The sequence below is a fragment of the Capricornis sumatraensis genome, chromosome 10, assembly GCF_032405125.1.
Source record: "Capricornis sumatraensis isolate serow.1 chromosome 10, serow.2, whole genome shotgun sequence".
In the NCBI taxonomy this organism is placed as follows: domain Eukaryota; kingdom Metazoa; phylum Chordata; class Mammalia; order Artiodactyla; family Bovidae; genus Capricornis; species Capricornis sumatraensis.
Genome location: NC_091078.1, coordinates 93,664,814 through 93,687,578, shown reverse-complemented (window position 1 = coordinate 93,687,578; position 22,765 = coordinate 93,664,814). Strand labels below are relative to the sequence as shown.

The following is a 22,765-nucleotide window of genomic DNA, read 5'->3' as shown; positions in this document are numbered from 1 at the left end:
TATGTCTAGCTCAGCCTGGCTGCTTTTGGGGAATGGGGGGGCAAGGAGGCAACCCAAGATGTTGTTCCTCAGAAGAGCTCAGGGGTCACAGCAGACCTGGAGGCCAGGAGGGAGCCTGCACCAACTCTGCCTCCACCCCACCCCCATTCTCTGTAGCCGTCTGGCCCTGTGCCCTCTGAATGCCCAAGTGTCCCATGCACATGGCTTCCCCTATTGGTCCAGAGACCAAAGGACACGCTGGCAGATTGTATAGGAATGGCCCACAATGGCTGAAGCTGCCCCAGTGCTTCCTGCAGTCAGGTACTGTTTTCAGTGCCTTTGCTGAATCAACTGAATATACACTCCCAACAGCGTTAGGGCTTCCCTGGTGCCTGAGACAGTAAAGAATCTCCCTGCAAAGCGGGAGACCTTGGGTTCAATCCTTGGGTTGAGAAGATCCCCTGGAGAAGGGAAGGGCAACTCACTCCAGTATTCTTGCCTGGAGACTCTCATGGACAGAGGAGCCTGGGGGGCTGCAGTCCAAGGGGTCACTAAGAGTTGGACAAGACGGACTGACGTACTTTCACTTCCACGCTCCGAACAGCCCTAAGGGACACTTTTGTCATGACTGTTTATAGACGAGGTTAGGTAACTTGTCCCAAGCCCCTCATGGTTTAAGTGGTGGAGCTGGGATTTGAACCCATGGTATCTGGCATCAGCATCTATGTGCTTAACCACTCCATGTAAATTCCCTGGTGGCTAATGGCCAAAGCTTGTTCTAGATCTTTCTCAGTTCAGTTCACTTCAGTTGCTCAGTTGTGTCCGACTCTTTGCAACCCTATGGACGGTAGCATGCCAGGCCTTCCTGTCCATTACCAACTCCCGGAGTTTACTCAGACTCATGTTCATGGAGTCGGTGATGCCATCCAGCCATCTTATCCTCTGTTGTCCCCTTCTCCTCCTACTTTCAATCTTTCCCAGCATCAAGGTCTTTTCAAATGAGTCAGTTTTTTACATCAGGTGGCTGAAGAATAGGAGTTTCAGCATCAGTCCTTCCAATGAACATTCAGGACTGATCTCCTTTAGGATGGATTGGTTGGATCTCCTTGCTGTCCAAGGGACTCTCAAGACTCTTCTCCAACACCACAGTTCAAAAGCATCAGTTCTTCTGCGCTCAGCTTTATATTCCAATTCTCACATCCATACATGACTACTGGAAAATACAGCTTTGACTAGACAGACCTTTGTTGGCAAAGTAATGTCTCTGCTTTTTAATATGCTGTCTAGGTTGGTCTTGATTTTTCTTCCAAAGAGCAAGTGTCTTTTAATTTCATGGCTGCAGTCACCATCTGCAGTGATTTTGGAGCCCAAAAAAGTAAAGTCTGTCATTGTTCCCATTGTTCCCCCATCTATTTGCCATGAAGTGATGGGACCAGATGCCATGATCTTACTTTTCTGAATGTTGAGTTTTGAGTCAACTTTTTCACTCTCTTCTTTCACTTTTATCACTAAAGAGGCTCTTTAGTTCTTCTTTGCTTTCTGCCATAAGGGTGGTGTTATCTGCATATCTGAGGTTATTGATATTTCTCCTAGCAATTTTGATTCCAGCTTGTGTTTCATGCTGGACTGAAGGAAGCATGATATACTCTCATGATGTACTCTGCATATAGGTTAAATAAGCAGGGTGACAATATACAGACTTGACGTACTCCTTTCTAATTAGGAACCGGTCTGTTGTTCCATGTCCAGTTCTAATTATTGCTTCCTGACTTGCATACAGATTTCTCAGGAGGCAGGTCAGGTGGTCTGCTATTTCCATCTCTTAAAGAATTTTCCACAGTTTGTTGTGATCCACACAGTCAAAGACTTTGGCATAGTCAATAAAGCAGAAATAGATGTTTTTTGGAACTTTCTTGCTTTTTCCATGATCCAACAGATATTGGCAATTTGATCTCTGGTTCCTCTGCCTTTTCTAAATCCAGCTTGAACATCTGGAAGTTCACGGTTCACATGCTGTTGAAGCCTGGCTTGGAGAATTTTGAGCATTACTTTGCTAGCGTGTGAGATGCATGCAATTGTGCGGTAGTTTGAGCATACTTTGGCATTGCCTTTCTTTGGGATTGGAATGAAAACTGACTTTTTCCAGTCCTGTGGCCACTGCTGAGTTTTCCAAATTTGCTGGCATATTGAGTACAGCACTTTCACAGCATCATCACAGCTCAACTGGAATTCCATCGCCTCCACTAGCTTTGTTCGTAGTGATGTTTCCTAAGGCCCACTTGACTTCGCCTTCCAGGATGTCTGGCTCTAGGTGAGTGATCACACCATCATCGTTATCTGGGTCATGAAGATATTTTTTGTATAGTTTTTCTGTGTATTCTTGCCACCTCTTCTTAATATCTTCTGCTTCTATTAGGTCCATACCATTTCTGTCCTTTATTGTGCCCATCTTTGCATGAAATGTTCCCTTGGTATCTCTAATTTTCTTGAAGAGATCTCTAGTCTTTCCCATTCTAGTGTTTTCCTCTATTTCTTTGTGTTGATCATTGAGGAAGGCTTTCTTATCTCTCCTTGATATTCTTTGGAATTCTGAAATCAAATAGGTATATCTTTCCTTTCTCTCCTTTGGCTTTCGCTTCTCTTCTTTTCACAGCTATTTGTAAGGCCTCCTCAGACAACCATTTTGCCTTTTTGCATTTCTTTTTCTTGTGGATGGTCTTGATCTCTGCCTCCTGTACAATGTCACGAACCTCTGTCCATAGTTCTTCAGGCACTCTATCAGATCTAATCCCTTGAATCTATTTGTCACTTCTACTGTATAATCATAAGGGATTTGATTTAGGTCATACCTGAATGATCTAGTGGTTTTCCCTATTTGCTCAATTTAAGTCTGAATTTGGCAATAAAGAGTTCATGATCTGAGCCACAGTCAGCTCCCGGTCTTGTTTTTGCTGACTGTATAGAGCTTCTCCATCTTTGGCTGCAAAGAATATAATCAATCTTATTTCGGTATTGACCATCTGGTGATGTCCATGTGTAGAGTCTTCTCTTGTGTTGTTGGAAGAGGGTGTTTGCTATGACCAGTGTGTTCTCTTAGCAAAACTCTATTAGCCTTTGCCCTGCTTCATTCTGTACTACAAGGCCAAATTTGCCTGTTACTCCACATATTTCTTGACTTCCTACTTTTGCATTACAGTCTCCTATAATGAAAAGGACATTTTTTTTGGGTGTCAGTTCTAGAAGGTCTTGTAGGTCTTCGTAGAACCATTCAAGTTCAGCTTCTTCAGCATTATTGGTTGGGGCATAGGCTTGGATTACTGTGATATTGAATGATTTGCCTTGGAAACGAACAGAGATCATTTTGTCATTTTTGAGACTGCATCCAACTACTGCATTTCAGACTCTTGTTGACTATGAGGGCTACTCCATTTCTTCTAAGGGATTCTTGCCCACAGTAGTAGGTATAATGGTCATCTGAGTTAAATTCACTCATTCCAGCCCATTTGAGTTTGTTGATTCCTAAAATGTTGATGTTCACTCTTGCCATTTCCTGTTTGACCACTTCCAATTTGCCTTGATTCGTGGACCTAACAATATTGCAGGTTCCTATGCAATATTGCTCTTTACAGCATTGGAATTTACTTCCATCACCAGTCACATCCACATCTAGGTGTTGGTTTTGCTTTGGCTCCGTCTCTTCATTCTTTCTGGAGCTATTTCTCCACTGATTTCCATTAGCATATTGGACACCTACCAACCTGGGGAGTTCATCTTCCAGTGTCCTATCTTTTTGCCATTTTAATACTGCTCATGGGGTTCTCAAGACAAGAATACTGAGTGGTTTGCCATTCCCTTCTCCAGTGGACCACATTTTGTCAGAGCTTTCCACCATGATCCGTCTATCTTGGGTGGCCCCACAGGGCAGGGCTCATAGTTTCATTGAGTTAGACAAGGCTGTGGTCCATGTGATCAGATTGGTTAGTTTTCTGTGATTGTGGTTTTCATTCAGCCTGTCTTCTGATGGAGAAGGATAAGAGGCTTAGGAAAGCTTCCTGATGGGAGAGACTGACTGAGGGGGAAACTAGATCTTGTTCTGATGGGCAGGGGCATGCTTAGTAAATCTTTAACCCAATTTTCTGTTGATGGGTGGGGCTGTTTCCTCCCTGTTATTTGACCTGTGACCAAACTATGGTGGAGGTAATGAAGATAATGGCGACCTCCTTCAAAAGGTCCCATGCACGCACTGCTGTCCTCAGGGCCCCCAACTCTGTAGCAGGCCACCACTGACCCACGCCTCCACTGGAGGCTCCTGGACACTCACGGGCGAGTCTGGGTCAGTCTCTTGTGGGGTCGCTGCTCCTTTCTCCTGGGTCCTGGTGTGCACAAGGTTCTGTTTGTGCCCTCCATGACTGTTTCCCAGCTCTATGGTGGGGTTGATGGCAACCTCCTCCAAGAGGGCTTATGCCAGACCCAGGTCTGCTGCACCCAGCGCCCCTGCCCCTGCAGCAGTCCATTGCTGACCCGTACCCCAAGGAGACTAAGTTCTGTCTTAGTCTCTGTTCGGTCTCTGGGTCCTGGTTTGCCCAAGGTTTGTTTGAGCCCTCTGAGGGTCTCTGGTGGGTATGCGGTTTGATTCTAAATGCGATTTCATGATTTCACCCCTCCTACCATCTTGCTGAGACTTCTCCTTTGCCATTGGAAGTAGGGTATCTCCTCAAAGTCACTCCAGCACCATGCAGCTGCCACTCCAGATCTAGATCTTTCTAAGTATTACTTAACATGAGCATGTGAAAAAAAAAAAAAAGAAATATAATATATGGACTTGGAGTCCTGAAGAAATCCTGCCAGGAACTAGAGGCTCACTCACTGCAGTCAGGGCCTCAGGAACCAGTTCCCAGGCTTCCACCCTCCACTGGATTTCCCAGCTGGGGGTTGGCACTTCTGGAAGCAGGCAAATCTCCCCAAAGCAGAGACAGCCATTGCTCAGAAGCTCTGACTTCATGCATAGCAGCCCACTGACTCCTCACAATGGGGCCTGGAATGACCCCTTCAGAATTTCTTCCCTGGCTTTGTCTGGGGTCCCAGTTGAAATGTGATGTTATAGGGTGCGGGGAGATGGCCCTGTACTTTGGGGAGCCACTGGCCCTTCTGGCGAAGTGTGATGGGCCTCTACTCCCTCCTTTCCAGAGCATTTCTGCTTTTCTGGCTTCTGTCTGGTTCCTGTCCCAAATGAGGACTCAGATTGACAGCACAGAGGCTGAGGCCCAGGGCTGCCCCAGGCCCAGGGACACAGAGCCCTGAGGGACAGCCCGTGAAGGTTCAGAGCCTAGCCCACTGTCTGGAGTATTCTGGGCTTCTTAAGGGAGGGCCATGGCCTGCCAGCTGGCTGGTCACCCTGAGCAAAGCCCTGCCTAACTAGGGCCTCTTTTTCCCATCCTATAGAGTAGAAATAGGGTGAACCTGAAGATGTCTTAGATTCCATTTAATTCCAAATTCAGTCTGATGACTCTGGCTCTCTCAAGTCCCCAGATGTCCCTTGGGGGCCTCTTAAGCAAACTCAGAATTTCCTATTATGAGTTGTCCTTCCCACAAAGCTCTAAGTATTGGGGGATGAGGTGGTAGCCTGGAGGAAAGGGGCTGGGGGCAGGCACGAGGAGGGGCTGCTGGGCAATGCTGGCAGAACAACAGTTCTGCCACAGCCCCAGGGCCTAGTGGTCCGTGACTGCAGACACTGAAGGTGATCGCATGAATCATGTGGAAGGGCCCTTCTTCTCTCTGCTCCCAGGTGTCAGCCCAGAGCTGGGTGCCTGCTGGTAGTAGGGGTCACTATAAGAATTCAAGAGGCCGGAGGAGAGCAGGGACCCCCAGCCGGGCATCAGCAGTTCCCTTGGTTGATCTATCACCATTTTGCTAAGTTGGCAACTCTCTGTCTCTGCTTCTATAGCTGCTGCCACTTCCAGTTACTGGTCCTCTCTTTCCTTGTGGCTTCTGCTGCCTCCTAGCTTCTGTTTCCTCACCCTGTTTCTCTGCCCACAGGAGTCAACTCTGTCTGTACATATCACAGACAAATGAAGTCTTGGCTTTCAGTCAAGACTACAGTCTGATTCATACATGAGCTATCCTGTGACTAGGCATTCTCATTATCTCTGTTCAGTAGTGGCCAAGTGGGAGGGTCACTGGGTCATTTTGTTCAGAAAAGTATGGCCAGCACATGATGGCCACTCTGGAAGTTCTAGGGGCTGGCAGGGCTCTGGGATGGCCCAGAAGGACCCAGCCCCCACTGGGAGGTGCTAAGACCCTGCCTCTGAGGCTGCCATGGTCCTGGAGACCACAACTCCAGCCTCACTCGGGACTTCTGGGAGAATGATCCTCCAATGGGCCGAGAGCAGCTGAGTTCCTGGCCAGACTGAGAACACAGGGAGGACCACAACACATGGCCTGGTCCTCCAGGTGCTCAGTCTAGAGACAGTGATCAGATCCAAACATGTGAACCTCAACCAAACGTTAACAGTAGAATGTAGGCCCTTTGGGAGCTTGGAGCCTGGAGCAGGGCTGTCTGTGCTCGGCTAGGGGACAAAAGAGAAAGCAGACATTTGGAGGGACATGGGCTGGCAGAGAGAAGAGATGTGAGCTACAAAGAAGTGGAAGGTGGGAAAAGTTACCTTCAGAAAGCAACCTGGAGCTGGATCACAGGACTCGGGGTTTGTCTTTCCCAAGGGGCACAGGAATCATAAAGGGTAATGAGGAAGGCGTCAGCCATGGAGATCCGAGTCTCAAGGTGGTAAGTCTGGTTTTGGGCCCTGGCTGCCTAGAGAAGGGAGGGGAGATAACTGTGATCCAGGAGGCCAGACCAGAGGCTGTGCTCATGATGTGACGACAATGCTGAGATGCCTTTTGCTTTAAATGTGAGTCCATATTCCATCATCATCGCCCCCGCCCAGAGGGTCTCTGGGCCCGTTTGTCAACACAGTGCTTCTGGCTTCCCCAGGGGGCTCCGTGTCCCGCAGCCGCTGGGTGTGAGGCCCTAACACTGTGGATGATACCCACTGGGTTACCTTGGTACAGGTAGATCCAGGCCCATCACTCCACCCATGCCCCGCTTCCCGGGGGAACCTCCTGCCTCCTGCTCCTCCCGCCCCCGATGCAGGTCGATGACCCCACTTGGGAAAACATCAGGCTTGCTCATATAAGGAGCCCGGGGCCAGGCCAGCATGCTCAGCAATGGCGTTGGCTCGGTGGCTCTGCCTCATCTTGGCCCTGCTCTCCGGCTTGGCAGTCTCTGGATTCCCTAGAAACCCATCCCGGCTGCTCGGGGTAAGTCTGCCCCTTCTTCACCAATAGGCAGGCAGGGAGGCCACACTGGGCAGTCCTCTGTAGAATGAGGAGGAGGCAGAGGCTGGGCAGTGAGCTGCAAGGAACAGGGCAGAGTGTGGGGGGACCTGGGCCCCAGACCTGCTGTCAAATCTGATCAGACAGCTTCCCCGGGGGAGCTTAAATCTCTAGGGCCTCTGTTTGCTAACCTGTCAGGTGGGTGATGCACCACGATCACCTCACCTCACTGAGAGGCTCTGAGGTTCATATATAGACAAGGGGAGAGGCCTCTAGGAATGGCCAGGCTGCGCTGCATGGGGTACAGTGGTGGTGGGGTCTGGAGGAGGCCTGGGGCCTAGGGAGGGGCAGAATGAGTCGGGGTATATGGTGCAGGGGGAGAGCACTGACTTTGGTCCTCCCTGACACGCTCCCCTAGACCTCCCCCCTGGACCTCAATTTCCCCATCTACTCAGAGCCCTTTCTACTCTGACATGTGGCTCTGGGTGGGTCCTCCGTCCGGAGGCCCCTCAAGGTGTGTGTGTGTGTTGGGGGAGGTGGTCACTGCTGAACCCTGGCCTCAGCCCAGAGCCTCTACCCAGGCCACAGTAGCCTTGGCCTTGGCCCGACCCCTGTGTTTGTCTTTGTTTTTTCCAGAAACGGAGCCTCCCGGAAGGGGTGAGAACTTTCACAAGAGATGGGGCAGGGCAGAGCTGGTTGCCCAACAGCGGAAGAAGTGGGCCACAGGGGAAGGTCCCTCCAGCTGGCAAAACCCCTCATGGCCCCCTGCCCTGGCAGACCCCTGCTGCCTCCTGAGCCCCTGGAAACCAGGACCTCCTCCTGGCTGCTCCCCTTCAACCTCCCCTTTGTGGGCTCCAAAGCTCCTGCCTGGTAAGTGGCCCCTCCAGTCTCCCAGTCATACATGTCAGAAGCCTGGGCAGTATCTTTGGTTGCTACCTTTAATTGGACACCACTGTTGTGATGGCCACTCTGCCTCCTTAGCTTATAATCTGGTTTGCCCCCTCAGACTTGCTGATGCAATGGAGGACCACCCCTCCACGGGTCCTTCTTCCCACAAACACTTACCGAGCATTTGTCAGACCCCATGCATGGGGCAAGAGGCACACAGTGGATGGCCCTTTGATGCCTTCACGAAGCATCTTTATTTCCATGTTCAATCCAGATGTCTCCCTAGAACATCCCTTGGCCCATGGTCCCGTTGGAAAGAGGGTGTTGGGGGGCACGAAGGCCGTCCCCATGCATCGCCCTTGGTGCAGGAAATAAGGGCCTGTTTGGGAGACAGAACCAGGCAGCTACCAAAGGACACAGGAAGCAGACTGGAGTGTGTGTGGACATGCTTTCTAAGCTGAGCTCTGGAAGATGAGTGGGAAGAGCTAGGAGCCAGCATGGTAGGGACATGGACAGAGCAGAGAGGGCAGGACCTGCCCAGCGGCCCCCAGAGCCATGGGGAAGGCTGTCCTGGAGGTGGTAGGGAGAATAGAAGGACTTTAAACAGGAGAAGGACAGGTCAAATTTGAGTTTTTACACCATCTCACTGGCTACAGCTGCATGTAAACCAGATTATAAGCTAAGGAGGCAGAGTGGCCATCACAACAGTGGTGTCCAATTAAAGGTAGCAACCAAAGATACTGCCCAGGCTTCTGACATGTACGACTGGGAGACTGGAGGGGCCACTTACCAGGCAGGAGCTTTGGAGCCCACAAAGGGGAGCTTGAAGGGGAGCAGCCAGGAGGAGGTCCTGGTTTCCAGGGGCCTCAGGCTGGCTGGTCACCGTCCGCTGATACACTGTCCCTCTCCTGCAGGCGGTCGATGGCATCGAGGTCTACAGCACCAAGGTCAACTGCAAGGTGACCTCCCGCTTTGCTCACAATGTCGTCACCACAAGGGCTGTCAACCACGCAAACACGGCCAAGGAGGTGTCCTTCGATGTGGAGCTGCCCAAGACAGCCTTCATCACCAACTTCACCTTGTGGGTGTCACCACAGTTTCTGGCTCTGGGCGGGGAGAGGAATCTGGCTCAGCCTGAGCCCCTCCTTCTCCAACTCTCTATCTCTGCAGGACCATCGATGGTGTTACCTACCCTGGGAACGTCAAGGAGAAGGAAGTTGCCAAGAAGCAATATGAGAAGGCCGTGTCCCAGGGCAAGACAGCTGGCCTGGTCAAGTAAGTGTGGACCCCCAGGCCTTGGGGAGAATGTCAGGGCTGTGAGGGCCCTCAGAGACACTAACAAGAGGACAGCAGCTATTATTATTACATGGCAAAATGTGCTGTAATTCTTACAACGTTATCTTACTTTAAAGTTAAGGCAACCGAGGCTCAGTCTGGGTAGGGGGCTCCCCCAAGGGGAAGGGACTGGAAACCAAAGGCCCAGGAAGTGGGGGGCTGTGCTCTTTCTGGGGCAGTCATTGTTTCTCATCCCCATTCAGGGCCTCTGGGAGGAAGCTGGAGAAATTCACGGTCTCAGTCAATGTGGCTGCAGGCAGCAAGGTCACTTTTGAGCTAACCTACGAGGAGCTGCTCAAGAGGCATAAGGGCAAGTATGAGATGTACCTCAAGGTCCAGCCCAAGCAACTGGTCAAGCACTTTGAGGTAATTGGCCACTCGCTTGCAGCCCCTGAGGGGATGGGGTGCCAGAAAGAGCCCTGGGCAGAGCCCACAGGAGGAGTATAGGAGTCCAGGCCCCAGCACCCGGCCAAGGAGGCATGGGGGAATTGCAGTGGTGCTGCCCACCGCACTTGGGCCAAAGGGAGGAGGCCAGACTGCACCTGGACTATCCAAGTTGGGTGCTGGGCCCTTGAGGGCAACATCACCAAGTGTTTCTGTAATGCTGGTAACTGGTTACTTGGGCATTTTTACCTACATCAGAATGCAAAGCCAAAGGAAATGCTTTTAGACTCTGGGGCACCATATGGCAGGGAGTAGAAGAGCTTTGGGGTCAGAGTACCCAGCTGCAAACCCATGTGGTCATCTTCTTGCTGGGAGGCAGCAGGCTTGGGAGTCACAGAATTGTCCTAGTGGCTGGTCCCTGCACCATGCTGACTCATCTCCTCACCCTTGCTGTCCTGGAGGCTGGGCTTGGCACTGTCACTAAGTGACATCTCCTGACACTTGGCCGTTTCAGATCACGGTAGACATCTTCGAGCCTCAGGGCATCAGCACCTTGGATGCTGAAGCCTCGTTCATCACCAATGACCTCTTGGGCAGCGCCCTCACCAAGTCCTTCTCAGGGAAAAAGGTGGTATAGATGCCTCTGGGGCCTGGGGAGAGGGAGCAGGGGCAGGAACACTGAGTCTAGTTTGAACCTGGGGGTTTGACAGATGCAAGGGGGAGAGAGAGAGAGTGTGTGTGCAGGTATGAGGCGGGGGTCAGGGAGGGGGAGAAGTCTGTAACATCCCCTTTCTCCTAGGCCACCTGGATCAGGAGTGAGGATGCTACAGGCAGGGAGATGCTAGATGCTGGTGATGACCTGCCAGAGGGACTGGGGTCTCACCTGCACTGCGGAGGGGACAGGGAAACCATTTATGAAACCTGATCCCATTTCACTTCGGGAAAGTAGGTAGGGCAGGCTGCTGGTCCCTGTTTTACAGAGAAGGAGACAGAGACCTGAGGGAGTTTTTCAGATCTGACTCCACACGAGTGGTGAAAGAAGAAAGGGAAATGCATTCTTGGTGCTCGTGGTTGGCTCTGGACCCCAAGGTCCCCAGCAATTCCAGGGGTCTTGCTGATCGTGGGTAGTGGATGAATATATGTTTACACGGACAGCAAACCTCAGTCAGGACTCCCAGGGCGAGGCTCGAGGAGCACACATTCAGAGGGCTGATGACCTCTGCAGGCGGTGTCCCCTCCCAGGGCCCCCTCCTCACTCTCTACTCTGCTCCTTCCTTGCTCCTCTTGACAAAAAGCACACAGTGTCACCCAATGTGAAGTTCATTTTCACAGAGCAGAATTCTCCTCCCTAAGTGGCTTCTAGGTGCAGGCAGAGCTAAGGGACTTGTGAACCAGGAGAGTAAAAGCCTGGCTCAGATAAGGCCTCTAGCCTCCAAGGGGCTCCTGATCTCCAAGGGGGAGAGAGGTGCTTAGGAAGGCCAGAGCACTCCAGAGGGCAGCAGGACTCAGGCACTTTGCTGAGTGCCCAGGGCAGTCCCAGACTGAGGTCTGCAGAGGGCAGGCCCTGCCCAAGCTGAGAGAGGCCCTCCATCACCCTCCCTCAGGGCCATGTGTCCTTCAAACCCAGCTTGGACCAACAGCGTTCTTGCCCAACCTGCACAGACTCCCTCCTCAAAGGAGATTTCATCATCACCTATGATGTGAACAGAGAGTCTCCCGCCAATGTGCAAGTAGGTACCTGCCAACTGGCTCTGCCAGGCTGATCCATCCCCTACTTTGGTTGGTGAGGGCTGATGTGTGGAGGGACTGCAGCTTCATCTAGTAAAACAACCTTGATCTTCAGCCCAAGCATGAAGTTCCTGCAAGGCATGAGGACCACAGGCAGACCAGAGCCTTTGTGTGGCCCCCTGGAGGTGGAGAAAGGACATCTTTATTTGGGGCTGCTAAAAGTCTGGGTTCTATTTGCAAGGGTAGCCAATGTGAGGTTGCTGAAGGGCCACTGGTCTCGTCTCTCTCCCCTTTCCAGATCGTCAATGGCTACTTCGTGCACTTCTTTGCACCTCAAGGCCTTCCGGTGGTGCCCAAGAGCGTGGTCTTTGTGATTGACGTCAGTGGCTCCATGCATGGTCGGAAAATGGAGCAGGTACTCTTCTTGGTGCAAGAGTGGGTGACGGACGAGAGACACAGGGAGATATTTTTAAAGTGGATGAAGCTAATATTCCAGTGAAAAGGAAGGAGGGCGGGATTTTTAAAAGGCACAAAGCATCTGCCTTTTTCCTGCAACACATCTTCTTGTCTGTTTGTCTTCCTCCTTCCCAGACAAAGGATGCCCTCCTCAAAATTCTGGAGGATGTCAAACAGGATGACTACTTGAATTTCATCCTGTTCAGTGGAGACGTGACCACCTGGAAAGACAGTTTAGTTCCAGCCACTCCTGAGAACATCCAGGAAGCCAGGAAATTTGTGATGGATATTCATGATCGAGGAAGTAAGAACAGGGGAGGGAGCTACATCCTGCCCTTCCTCTCTGCCTGAGCAGCCTGTTTCCCTTCTGCCTTGGCAGCAGAGACTCTGCTGGTCTGGGCCCTGCGGATCCAAGCTGCAGGTAGAGGTGGGATGGAGAGTCCTCAGGGTTGACATTGCGGTTTCTTCTCTGAGGGCTATGGAAACCCATTTCTTTCTAACCTGTGATCCCCACAAGGTAATGCCACAGAGAACTCTTATCCATGGCGGTTTCATATGAAAGATGACAAGTGATGTCTACACTGCTCCCCACTTCTCCCTGTGAGAGGGGCTGGCAGTCCACTTGACTGTTCTCCAATCACAATGTGTTCTGACAGTCACCATGTGCATCTGTCCTTGCAGCAGCCCTGAGAGGCTGGTCCTCTTACTCATTTGAAAGACTAAGTCATCCGTTCATCACTCACTGAGTCATCCAGTCAATATTTACTCAGTACCACCGCGCACAGGCAGGCAGGGTCTTTGGGCACGTGAGCAGGGACGGTTGTCTCGACTGCCTCCCCCGGCACCCTGAGGATACCCTCTCATGGTGCCTCCGTCTGTGTGCCAGTGACCAACATCAACGACGCGCTGCTGAGGGGCATCAGTATGCTGAACAAGGCCCGGGAGGAGCATACAGTCCCAGAGAGGAGCACCTCCATTATCATCATGTTGACCGACGGGGACGCCAATGTGGGTGAGGCGGCGTGTGTGGCCCTGGCTGCTGCTCCTGGCTCTATAGCCGGTGTGCTGCACGACCTTGGGCAGCTCTCCCCAGGGTCCCCTGTGATCTGTGAGCCCCTGAAGGGCTCTGTTCACCCCAATGTCTGCTCACTGAGGGCTTGTAGCCATGACTCTGCCAGCTCTGCAGAGGCAGGGGTCAGATCTCTGCAGACAGAGCTGGTCCAGACAGTCACTGGAGCTCTGGCTGCAGCGTAAATACCTCCTTCTCCCGCAGGAGAAAGCAGGCCTAAAAAAATCCAAGAGAATGTGCGGAATGCCATTGGTGGCAAGTTCCCCTTGTATAACCTGGGCTTTGGCAACAATCTGAATTATAACTTCCTGGAAAATATGGCCTTGGAGAACCATGGGCTTGCCCGGCGCATTTATGAGGATTCCGATGCCAGCTTGCAATTGCAGGTGTGCCTTGCCTCACATACCTCTGGGAATGGGAAGCTCACTACTTCCTCAAGAAGCTGTTCCACTGTGTGACAATTTAAGTTATTAGAAAGAACTTCCTCTCGGGTTGAAATCTATCTCTGGTCACCTCTTACCCATCAGTACAGGTTCTGATTTTGTCTACAGGCTGCACAGAACAGATCTGCTTCCTCCGTAGGACTGCCATATCAGATACAAGACCTCCAGTTAAATAGGAACTTCTCATAAACAATGAATAATTTTTTAGCAAGCATGCTCCAAACACTGAACAGGATACTGTACTTAGTTTACTTGCTGTGTTAAGTTGCTTCAGTCATGTCTGACTCTGTGTGACACTATGGACTCTAGCCCACAAGGCTCCTCTGTCCATGGGATTCTCCAGGAAGGAATACTGGAGGGGGTTGCCACACCCTATTCCAGGGGATCTTCTGACCCAGGAATCGAACCCCTGTCTCTTATGTCCCCTGCATTGGCAGGAGGGCTCTTTACCACTAGTGCCACCTAAGAAGCCCCACATTTAGCTCGCTAGTGCTGCCTTAACAAATTACCATACCTGGGCGGCTTCCACAGGCCATTGTTAGCGTTAGTTGCTCTGTCGTGTCTGAGTGTTTGTGACCCCATGGGCTAGAGCCTGTCAGGCTTCTCTGTCCGTGGAATTCTCCAGGCAAGAATACTGGAGTGGGCTGCCATCCCTTCTCCAGGGGATCTTCCCGACCCAGGGATTGAACTTGGATCTCCTGCATTTCAGGTGGATTCTTTACCATCTGAGCCATCAGGGAAGCCCTACCTGGGTGGCTTCCACAGCAGACATTTATTGTCTCACATGTCTAGAGGCTGAATGTCCAAGATCAAGATGCTGACAGGGCTGGTTTCTTTTGAGAGCCGGGAGGAAGGCTCTACTCTAGGCCTCTCTCCTTGGCCTGTCGATGGCCATTTTCTCCTTGTATATCTTCATATCATTTTCTCTGTGGGTATGTCTGCCTCTGGGTCCAAATTTCCCTCTTTCAAGGACACCAGTCATATTGGATTGGAGTCCATCCTAAACAACTCATTTTAACTTGATCTCTGTAAACAGCTTTTCTCCAAATTTAAGGTCATGTCCTAAAGTACGGGAGTAAGGATTATCACCTGTGTATTTTGGGGTTACAAAATGTGTCCCTGTGACAGCTGTACTTATACTAAAGAGTAACCTGCATTTTCATTTGCTGAAGCTGGTAGCCCCTCTCCTCCCCAGCACAGGCAGGTGCCTCTCCACCTCTGCAGTGGAACCCCCGGCCTTTCGCCTGCTAGTCTCCTGGTCTCCATGCTCTCACTCCATGTCAGCTTCTCTAGTCAGCCTCCACCCTTTCTCTTCTCCTTTTTACTTTCATTCCAATGAACAAACATTTCTTGAATCCTATGTGTCAAGAACTCTGTCCTTTCCTTTTCTATTCTTCCCATTCTCTAATTGGGACGGGGGGCACATTGAGGAGGAGGTCCCCCAAACTGAAGGACACAGTCAGGGCCAGGTGGAAGTGGAGATCAGGAGCTGGACTGGCCCAGCTTGAGAGATCCAACCACCTGCAGAGGCACCAGTGGGAGCCTGCCCACCTTGTCCTCTCCCTGCCTGCACTGGTGGCCTGAGATGATCAGGGCCCCCATCTGAACTCTAGGGCTTCTATGAGGAGGTGGCCAACCCCCTGCTGACAGGCGTGGAGGCAGAGTACCCTCAGAACGCCATTCTGGACCTCACCCAGAACAGTTACCAGCACTTCTATGATGGCTCTGAGATCGTGGTAGCCGGGCGCTTGGCGGACAAGGACATGAACAGCTTTAAGGCAGCTGTGAAAGGCCATGGGGTAAGCTGAGCCGAGGGCCTTCTTGTGCGCTGGGGGTGGAAGACCTACTGATGGGGCTCCAGCCCCCTGCATGATGGCCCAGCAGAAGCAGCCTCTGAACCAGGCCCACCTGGCTCCAGGCAACTAGCCTCTTGCCTCCTCCCACCCCCATCCCAGGCCATCAACGACCTGACCTTCACTGAGGAGGTGGACATGAAGGAGATGGAGAAGGCCCTGCAGGAGTGGGACTACATTTTTGGGGACTACATTGAGCGGCTCTGGGCCTACCTCACCATCGAGCAGCTGCTGGAGAAACGGTGACCCTGGCCCACCCCTCACACAGCGAGGCCCTGCCCTGACTCCCAGCCTTGCCCCAGCACCTACCTGTGCACCACCCCCCATGCTGGCTATGCTCCAGGAGAGCCCAAGAGGAGAAAACTTTCACCTTGGGACGTGCACCTCCATGCCCACCGCAGCTGCCCAATCCTCCTCTTGGCCAGGCCCCCATAGCCTGTTTTTCCTGGAGCAGAGAGGGTCTGTGATGTGGGGCTCAGGCAGGAGCCTGTGAGCATCTTGAGGGCAGGGATGAGCCTTGGCATCCTGTCCCCCACATCCAGCACGGGTCTGCAGAGATGCTGAGGAGGAACATAACCGAAGGCTGAGACCTCAGCCCTCAGCCCCAGGGGGCAGAGCTTGGCCATGCAAGGGGGCCGTGTCAGCCTTCTGTTGGGCAGGATTGGCTGGGAAAGATGCTGGCACTCAGCATGTGAACACCATGATGACTGACTGGCTGTGGCCATGTTGAGCCCCTTGTGGCTTTCACCTGGAGAAACGGGCCCAGAGAGGAATCAGGGCAGGTCCATCTATCCCAGGGAGCTGATGAAACCATTTTCTCTGACTGCTAGTGGGCTCCATCCTAGGGGACACCCACTGGGAGAGGTGGAGGGGGTCTTGGGGTGACCCTCCCCCCCTGCCCGTGCCCACAGCAAGAACGCCTGGGGTGAGGAGAAGGAGAATCTCACAGCCCAGGCCTTGGAGCTGTCCCTCAAGTACCACTTTGTGACTCCACTGACCTCCATGGTGGTGACCAAGCCTGAGGACAATGAGAACCAGATGGCCATTGCCAACAAGCCCGGGGAAGGTAGGCACAGATGGTGGGGGCCACAACTTGGATGCCTCCTTCCAGACCCCTGACCCTGGCTGCCCTGAAAAGAAGCGGGCCTGCTGAGACAGGCAGGTCTAGGAGGCATCAGAGGAAAACTGGCCAAGGACCGGGGAGGGTGTTATAGAGGGAGGGAAGCCATTAGTGTGAACAGTGGAATGCAGGCATGAATAGGAAGAGTCTTGAAGTCTCTAAAGGGGGCAGGGTGTCCAGGGTCATTTCTAGGAAAAGGACTGAGGCTGCAGCATGGAAGGGTTCAGTTAGATAAGACAAAGCACTTCCGACCTAAAAGTTCGGCCTGGAGCCAGCACCTGGGGATTGTGAGAGTAAGAGGCCATGAGAGCTGGCGGCTGGGACCAGGCCTGGTCAACCAGATGCCATGAGTGCCATGTCCTGAGGATCCCTGCAATTGGCATTGGGAGATATGGGAAGTAAAGAGCCAGTCTGGGCCAGGCCTCTGCCTCCAGGAGTTCCTGGTTCCTGTTGGGGCACACATGGCCCATGGCTGGCTGGCCAGGCGGTGAGTCACAAGAGCCCTGACCCTGGGGTTCTGTGGCCTCCAACTCCATGGTCTCCTCTTCCTCCCTTGCAGGGCCTCTGGATGCAGAAGGTGAGCTTTAGCCAGCGGCTGGTGAGTTTCCCAGGAGGAGGTCAAGAGAGGACCAAGGAGGCCTTTCCAATCACCCTGGGGACCCACCACCCAGGAAGGGGCCACCAGGACACCTGAGCTCAGCTCCCAGCTCTACTGCCAACTCACCAGGGGCCAGGGCAGGGCTCTGTTCACTCTGAGCCTCAGGGTTCTCATCAGCTGATGTAGGGGGGCTTCCCTGCCCGAGGAGGGACAATTGGGATTAAAGTATTCTATGACCTGCAAGAATGAGTAACTCAGTTATTTACTCAGTAACCCCACAGCAAAGCTTTGAGGGAGGCCTCTTACAGTTCCCATTTACAGAGAGGAAACTGAGGCATAGGGGAGTTAAGTTCCTTTGCTCAAGGACTGGTTCAGCAGGGGACCCAGCCAGGACTTTGGCCCAGGCAGCCTAGTTCTGGCACCGGCTCTGGAGTTCATAGCACTCTGCGCTTGTCTCATTATGGAACTGGAACCTCGTCCCCACACCATCAGGCAGGACGTCCCCAGCCCCTACCGGCCTGCCTTGTCTCTATCCACACGCACTGTTCTAACCAAGCAGCATATTTCGACTGGTCATGGCTCTGCCCTCTGAACAGCCCTGTGAGATGTAGTCACTGGTGCACATGTGTGTGAGTGTGTGTGTAGGTGCGTGTCAGTGAGTGTGTTGCTACTGAGGACAACAGTCACCTGTGAGCCTCATTCTACTCCAGCCTCGGGACTGTAGTTCAGGGGTGGCAGACAGCATTGCTCATGACAGACAGCCTGGGGTTCGGGGGAGGGAACCCCCTAGACCTTGCTCACACCTGCCCTTTGGCTTCTTTTTTCAGTGATCCCCTCCATGTCTTACCTGAGTGAGTATGTGCCAGCTGCCACAGAGCACGGCCCTGCGTTGTTCCCCTCTGGAGTCCTTCCTGAATCAGCTCCCTGGAACAGGCAGATGGTTGGGGGTTCCTGAGGAGATAGGGGGAGGTTAAGAGCATTAGGGAGCCTGAAGGTGAGGGGCATGAACCAAACTCTGGGTGGGGGTCTTGGTGCCTCCCCTGGCCTGTTTGTTTCACTCAGCCCTCTCTTTCTTTCGTCCACAGCCAGCTACCAGGTTCCCAAGACACCCTACTACTACGGTGAGTTTCCCAGCTCCCCCAGGTCGAGGCTCTGGGCCTAGGGCTGAGCACCTCCTGCCTGTCTAGGAGTCCATCTCACAGGGACGAGGAGGCAAGGGGAGGTCCCTGGAACAGGAGAGATCCCAAGAACCAGCCTCGTCTCTGTGTGTTCTCAGTGGATGGGGACCCCCATTTCATCATCCAAATTCCAGAGAAGGACGATGCCATCTGCTTCAATATTGATGAAGACCCAGGCACAGTGCTGCGTCTCATTCAGGACCCTGTCACAGGTGGGGGCCATGGACTGGGGCCAGGGGCTCTTCCTGAGACGGCCTGGAGCCCCCAGGGTGGACACATGGGCCAGGCTCACTCTGCCCCAAATGCACCCATCTTTAAAGGTAGATTCCATCCTGCAGGGATTTCATATTCCATCCACAGCCACAGGATCACCTCATCTCCCCAGGGCAGGGGTAATGGGGAGACGGTTAGAGTTCAGGGCTGCCTGGGCCTATGGGTAGGACTCACCCTGGGCGTGAGGAATAGTGTTTCTCTGCACAACACTCCCTGGCCCAGACAAGGGGCAGTTCCACAATGTGGGCCTTCAGCCACCGGTGTGATCCCAATATGTCTAGGAACAGACAGGACTGGCTCTCAGATCCTGGTGTCTCAACTGAGAGACCTGGGCCCCCCACTGTTATCCCTCAGGAGGCCTGGCTGAAGGGGAAGCTGTGACCCTAAAAGAACAGTCAGGACTTAGGTGTTGCTGGTCTCTCATTGCCCCACCCATCTGGCAGGCCTCACAGTTAACGGGCAGATCATTGGTGAGAAGAGAGGCAGCTCAGACTCCCAGAACAGGAGGACTTACTTTGGCAAACTGGGCATTGCCAGTGCTCAGATGGACTTCCGGATTGAGGTGACACCAGAGAATATCACCCTGTGGAATGGGGACTCACTGAGCACGTTCAGCTGGCTGGACACGGTCATGGTCACACAGGACGGGTAAAGCCCTGCTGCCAGGTCTTGAGGGGTGGGGGAGTGTGAGGGAATTAGGGGGAATTTGAGCAAATCACAGAAGATCCACAGGGTTAACAGGAGAGACCAGTGGCCTCAGCCCCCGCTCTGGGAAAGGTGAACATGGTGGCCCCCAGCCCACCCCCTGGGCTCCCCACCAAAGGCAGATAGGTGGCTGGACAGTTCATAGGACAACTTGAGGGAAGGGCTGTGTGGACGGAAGCATTAGGTGGATCTGGCAGGCTGATGATGACAAAGATCCCTGTGTGCATCAGCTCTGGCTGAGCTCACTTGTTCTCAAACTCCTCTGCCTCTCTTGCACCTTCAGGTCACCCCCAAGCTGGGTGGGCAGGGCTACAGTGTTCGTCCCATGGAGGTTCAGACAGGGGCAGAACCTACCCAACGTCACACAGGAAGCCCAGTGGCCTAGCTGGGGCTTGATCCCAGGTCTCCAGACCCCCAGGACAGCCCCTCGTCTGCTTATGGAGTAGCAGGGACCCACTCAGTGCAGGGCGTAGTTATTGTGCATAAGCATCTTCTCTCCAACAACCCTGAGAGAGTTTCTGGAGTCTGTGTGCTCTTAGAGGTCACGTTTCCTGCTCTGCCGTTGATTCAGACGCCTGGTATCACGGCCGCTGGGCCCCACTGCTGTCCTTTTCTTCTCTTTTAGGCTATCTGTGATGATCAACAGGAAGAAGAGCATGGTGGTCTCCTTTGGAGATGGGGTTGCTTTTGTAGTTGTCCTGCATCAGGTGTGGAAGAAAGAGCCTGCCCACCACGACTTCCTTGGCTTCTATGTGGTGGACAGCCGTGGGATGTCAGCACAGACACATGGGCTGCTGGGTATGAAATCTTCAAGCTTCAGGTTGTTCAGGCCACATGGTGGAGGGAAAAAGCCACGTGAAAGGGCCATCTTAGTCACCCTGGACCCAGCACTCAACACCCCGCCCAGCCTTTGCATCAATCCTGGAAGGCCGGTGGCCTTGTCACCTATGTCGGAGGTAGGGTTGACAGTGTGAATGTTTTTATTCCTAGGACAATTCTTCCACCCCTTTGACTTTCAAGTGTCTGATGTCCACCCAGGCTCTGACCCCACAAAGCCAGATGCCACAATGGTGGTGAAGAACCATCAGCTGACAGTCACCAGGTGAGGGGACCCTGCTGATGTCCTCAGACTGCTGGGTACGAGATAGGAGGGCAGAGCTCTCTCCACCTACGCACATCAGCCGGGCTGGCTCTTATCTTCCATGGATACCCTTGTTTCCCTCTGGGCTTTTGGCTCCCTCTAATCAGGAAAAAGCCAAATCTGGCCCCCTAGAAGGAGTAACCACATGACCTCATTCTTAACCAGAGTCTGAACTCCTAGAATTGGCAAATTCACACCTCCTTTCAGCTTTAGGTCCATGAACGTGGCCGTCTTGCCTACCCCGCACATCACAGCTTTTCTCTCCTTTCTTTCAGGGGCTCCCAGAAGGACTACAGGAAGGACATCAGCGTTGGCAGGAATGTTGCCTGCTGGTTCGTCCACAACAATGGGCAAGGGCTGATCGATGGCATCCACAGAGACTATGTTGTCCCCAACCTGTTCTGAGTTGACACGCCAACTCCTGCTGAGATGGCCAGCCCAGCCTGCCTGGCATCTGGAACAGAGGCACAGAGTGGGGCGTGATGAAAGGCTGTGACAATAAAGGCCAAGGAGGAACTGGACTGCCCCCAGCCTCTGCCTGCTTCCATCAGCCCCTGCTCCAGGGGACAGGCAGTTCAAATGAAAGCTGCTAGGAAGGCAACTTCCTGGGCCTCTCCATCAATGTGGCTGGTTGGGGGGTTACTATAGGAGTCAAACACAGGACAGTGGGGGAAGGAAAAAATAAAATTGATTCCGGAACAAAGGGCCTCTGAGAAGTCGGGAAGGACTGACTGCCTTTCAGAGTTTAGGAAGGATGGAGGAAAAGTCAAGGGTCCCTGGCTCAGGAGCTCTCATCAGGGCTGAAGCTTGTTCTATGATACAGGAGCAGAGATGCTCCAAGGCGGATTCAGCCTGCCACTAATTGTGCCATCCATCTCTCCACTCTCTGATCATGTTACCATCCACCCACTGGCCCATCTACCTGACCACCCCTTCACAACCCATCCATTCAGCAGCTAAACCCAACATTTCAGGCTAGGATCTGGGGGCACACAGCTTAGTAACTCAGTTCCTGTTTGCATGGGTGCTCCAGTTTGTCTTCAGCTTCACTGGGGATTCCTGGGATCCTCCGATCACTCCTTATGGTGACCACCTGCTGCTGTACCCTGTTAAGTCCTGGGGGATGGGGTGGGGGTCAGACAGAGGTTCCTAGAGAAGCGGCTCTGCGGGCTGTCAGCCTGGACAAGCCTCTCCCACCTGAGCAACAGCACCCTTCCCTGCCTGGCCTTCCTGCTCCCAGAGAGAGCTCTTTTACAGAGCAGGACTGGTCATCACTTGCTGCCTGAAACCCTATAAATGACATCTCCCACCTAGGGTTCTTGGGACAAAGACAAAAGTCCTCCCTGCTGTCTGTCCCTCCAGTTTCATCAGCCCTGCACACCAGGGGTTTCCTTTCAGTCTGGATTCCAGACACACAGACTGCTTTCAGTTCTGCAAACATAATCCCTCCATCCCCAGACCCTCTGCTCCTGCTGTTCTCGCTACCTGAGGGGTGGAAGGCGTGCAGGGTGGAGGGTAACCCACTGAAGGAAGTGGTGCAGGGGACGCAATAAGACTGGAGGAGGTTGCAGTCAGGTTGGGAAGGGTCTCTAACGCAGTGGGGCTGGCTGGGGTGGGGTCTGGCCGTGGGTGACCAGGAAGTTCGGCTGCCTCCCACTCCAGGGATCCTTCTGTCTGAGCCAGAACACGGCTGGCCCAGGGCCCACCCGGGCCTGGGGGCTTGGAGTGGGCATTGTGAAGGGCAACCCAGGGTGAAACATCCATCCCCAGAAGAGCTCCCCAGGCATTGTCACTGCTCTGGTGAGAGGGTGACATGAGACACAGCTCCAGACTGAATGTAGCAGAGGCCTGGGCTGGGCTGGCAGAAAGGGCCTGGCCTGAAATGGGACAGCCTGAGGTGGGCAGACCCTACCACTCATTCAGTCCCTAATTGGCTGAGAAGCCATGCAGCTTTAAACCAGTTATCTTGAGGTCAGTATTCACATCTGTGAAATGGGAAGAAGGGTCTGGCCAGATGGAGCATGTAGAGGCATCAGCATGGTGATTTCTGGTCCTCCTGAGACACCTATCTTTGTCCTGCTGCTCCCACTGATGACCAAGTCCAGGGGGTTGGAAGAAAGGCAGGAAGACCTCCCCAGCCCGAATTCTGGCCCTTCTTCCAACACATAGTCAGGGGGTCTGTCGACAGAGGCCAAGACTAGGCAGACTGTTTTCTCCCCAGTCCTGGCTAGGTCTGTCCCTGCCTATGGCCTTTGATAGCTCTCCGAGCTTTCAGGATAGCAGCAG

The 22,765-nt window shown here is 53.0% G+C and overlaps 1 protein-coding gene across 9 annotated transcripts; it reads left to right on the top strand.

The window, feature by feature from the left end:
* Nucleotides 1-7,166: 7,166 nt before the first annotated feature.
* Nucleotides 7,167-21,171, top strand: ITIH3 (inter-alpha-trypsin inhibitor heavy chain 3). 9 transcript variants are annotated; one of them, XM_068981899.1, is made up of 22 exons: nucleotides 7,168-7,293; nucleotides 7,945-7,965; nucleotides 9,111-9,277; nucleotides 9,367-9,471; nucleotides 9,735-9,897; nucleotides 10,430-10,543; nucleotides 11,520-11,645; nucleotides 11,942-12,058; nucleotides 12,235-12,403; nucleotides 12,986-13,111; nucleotides 13,373-13,554; nucleotides 15,225-15,410; nucleotides 15,567-15,706; nucleotides 16,376-16,530; nucleotides 17,144-17,161; nucleotides 18,010-18,033; nucleotides 18,268-18,303; nucleotides 18,459-18,572; nucleotides 19,077-19,281; nucleotides 19,964-20,136; nucleotides 20,329-20,440; nucleotides 20,755-21,171. In XM_068981899.1, exons 1-22 carry the CDS (start codon nucleotides 7,201-7,203, stop codon nucleotides 20,882-20,884), a joined length of 2,676 nt encoding a protein of 891 aa, XP_068838000.1. In that variant the 5' UTR covers nucleotides 7,168-7,200; the 3' UTR covers nucleotides 20,885-21,171. The 9 variants fall into 9 exon arrangements, with proteins under 9 accessions (XP_068838009.1, XP_068838000.1, XP_068838003.1 ...); XM_068981902.1 differs by lacking the exon at nucleotides 17,144-17,161 and adding an exon at nucleotides 16,603-16,608; XM_068981901.1 differs by lacking the exon at nucleotides 17,144-17,161 and adding an exon at nucleotides 16,912-16,916 and having other exon boundaries at nucleotides 16,376-16,543.
* The last annotated feature ends 1,594 nt before the right edge of the window (nucleotides 21,172-22,765 follow it).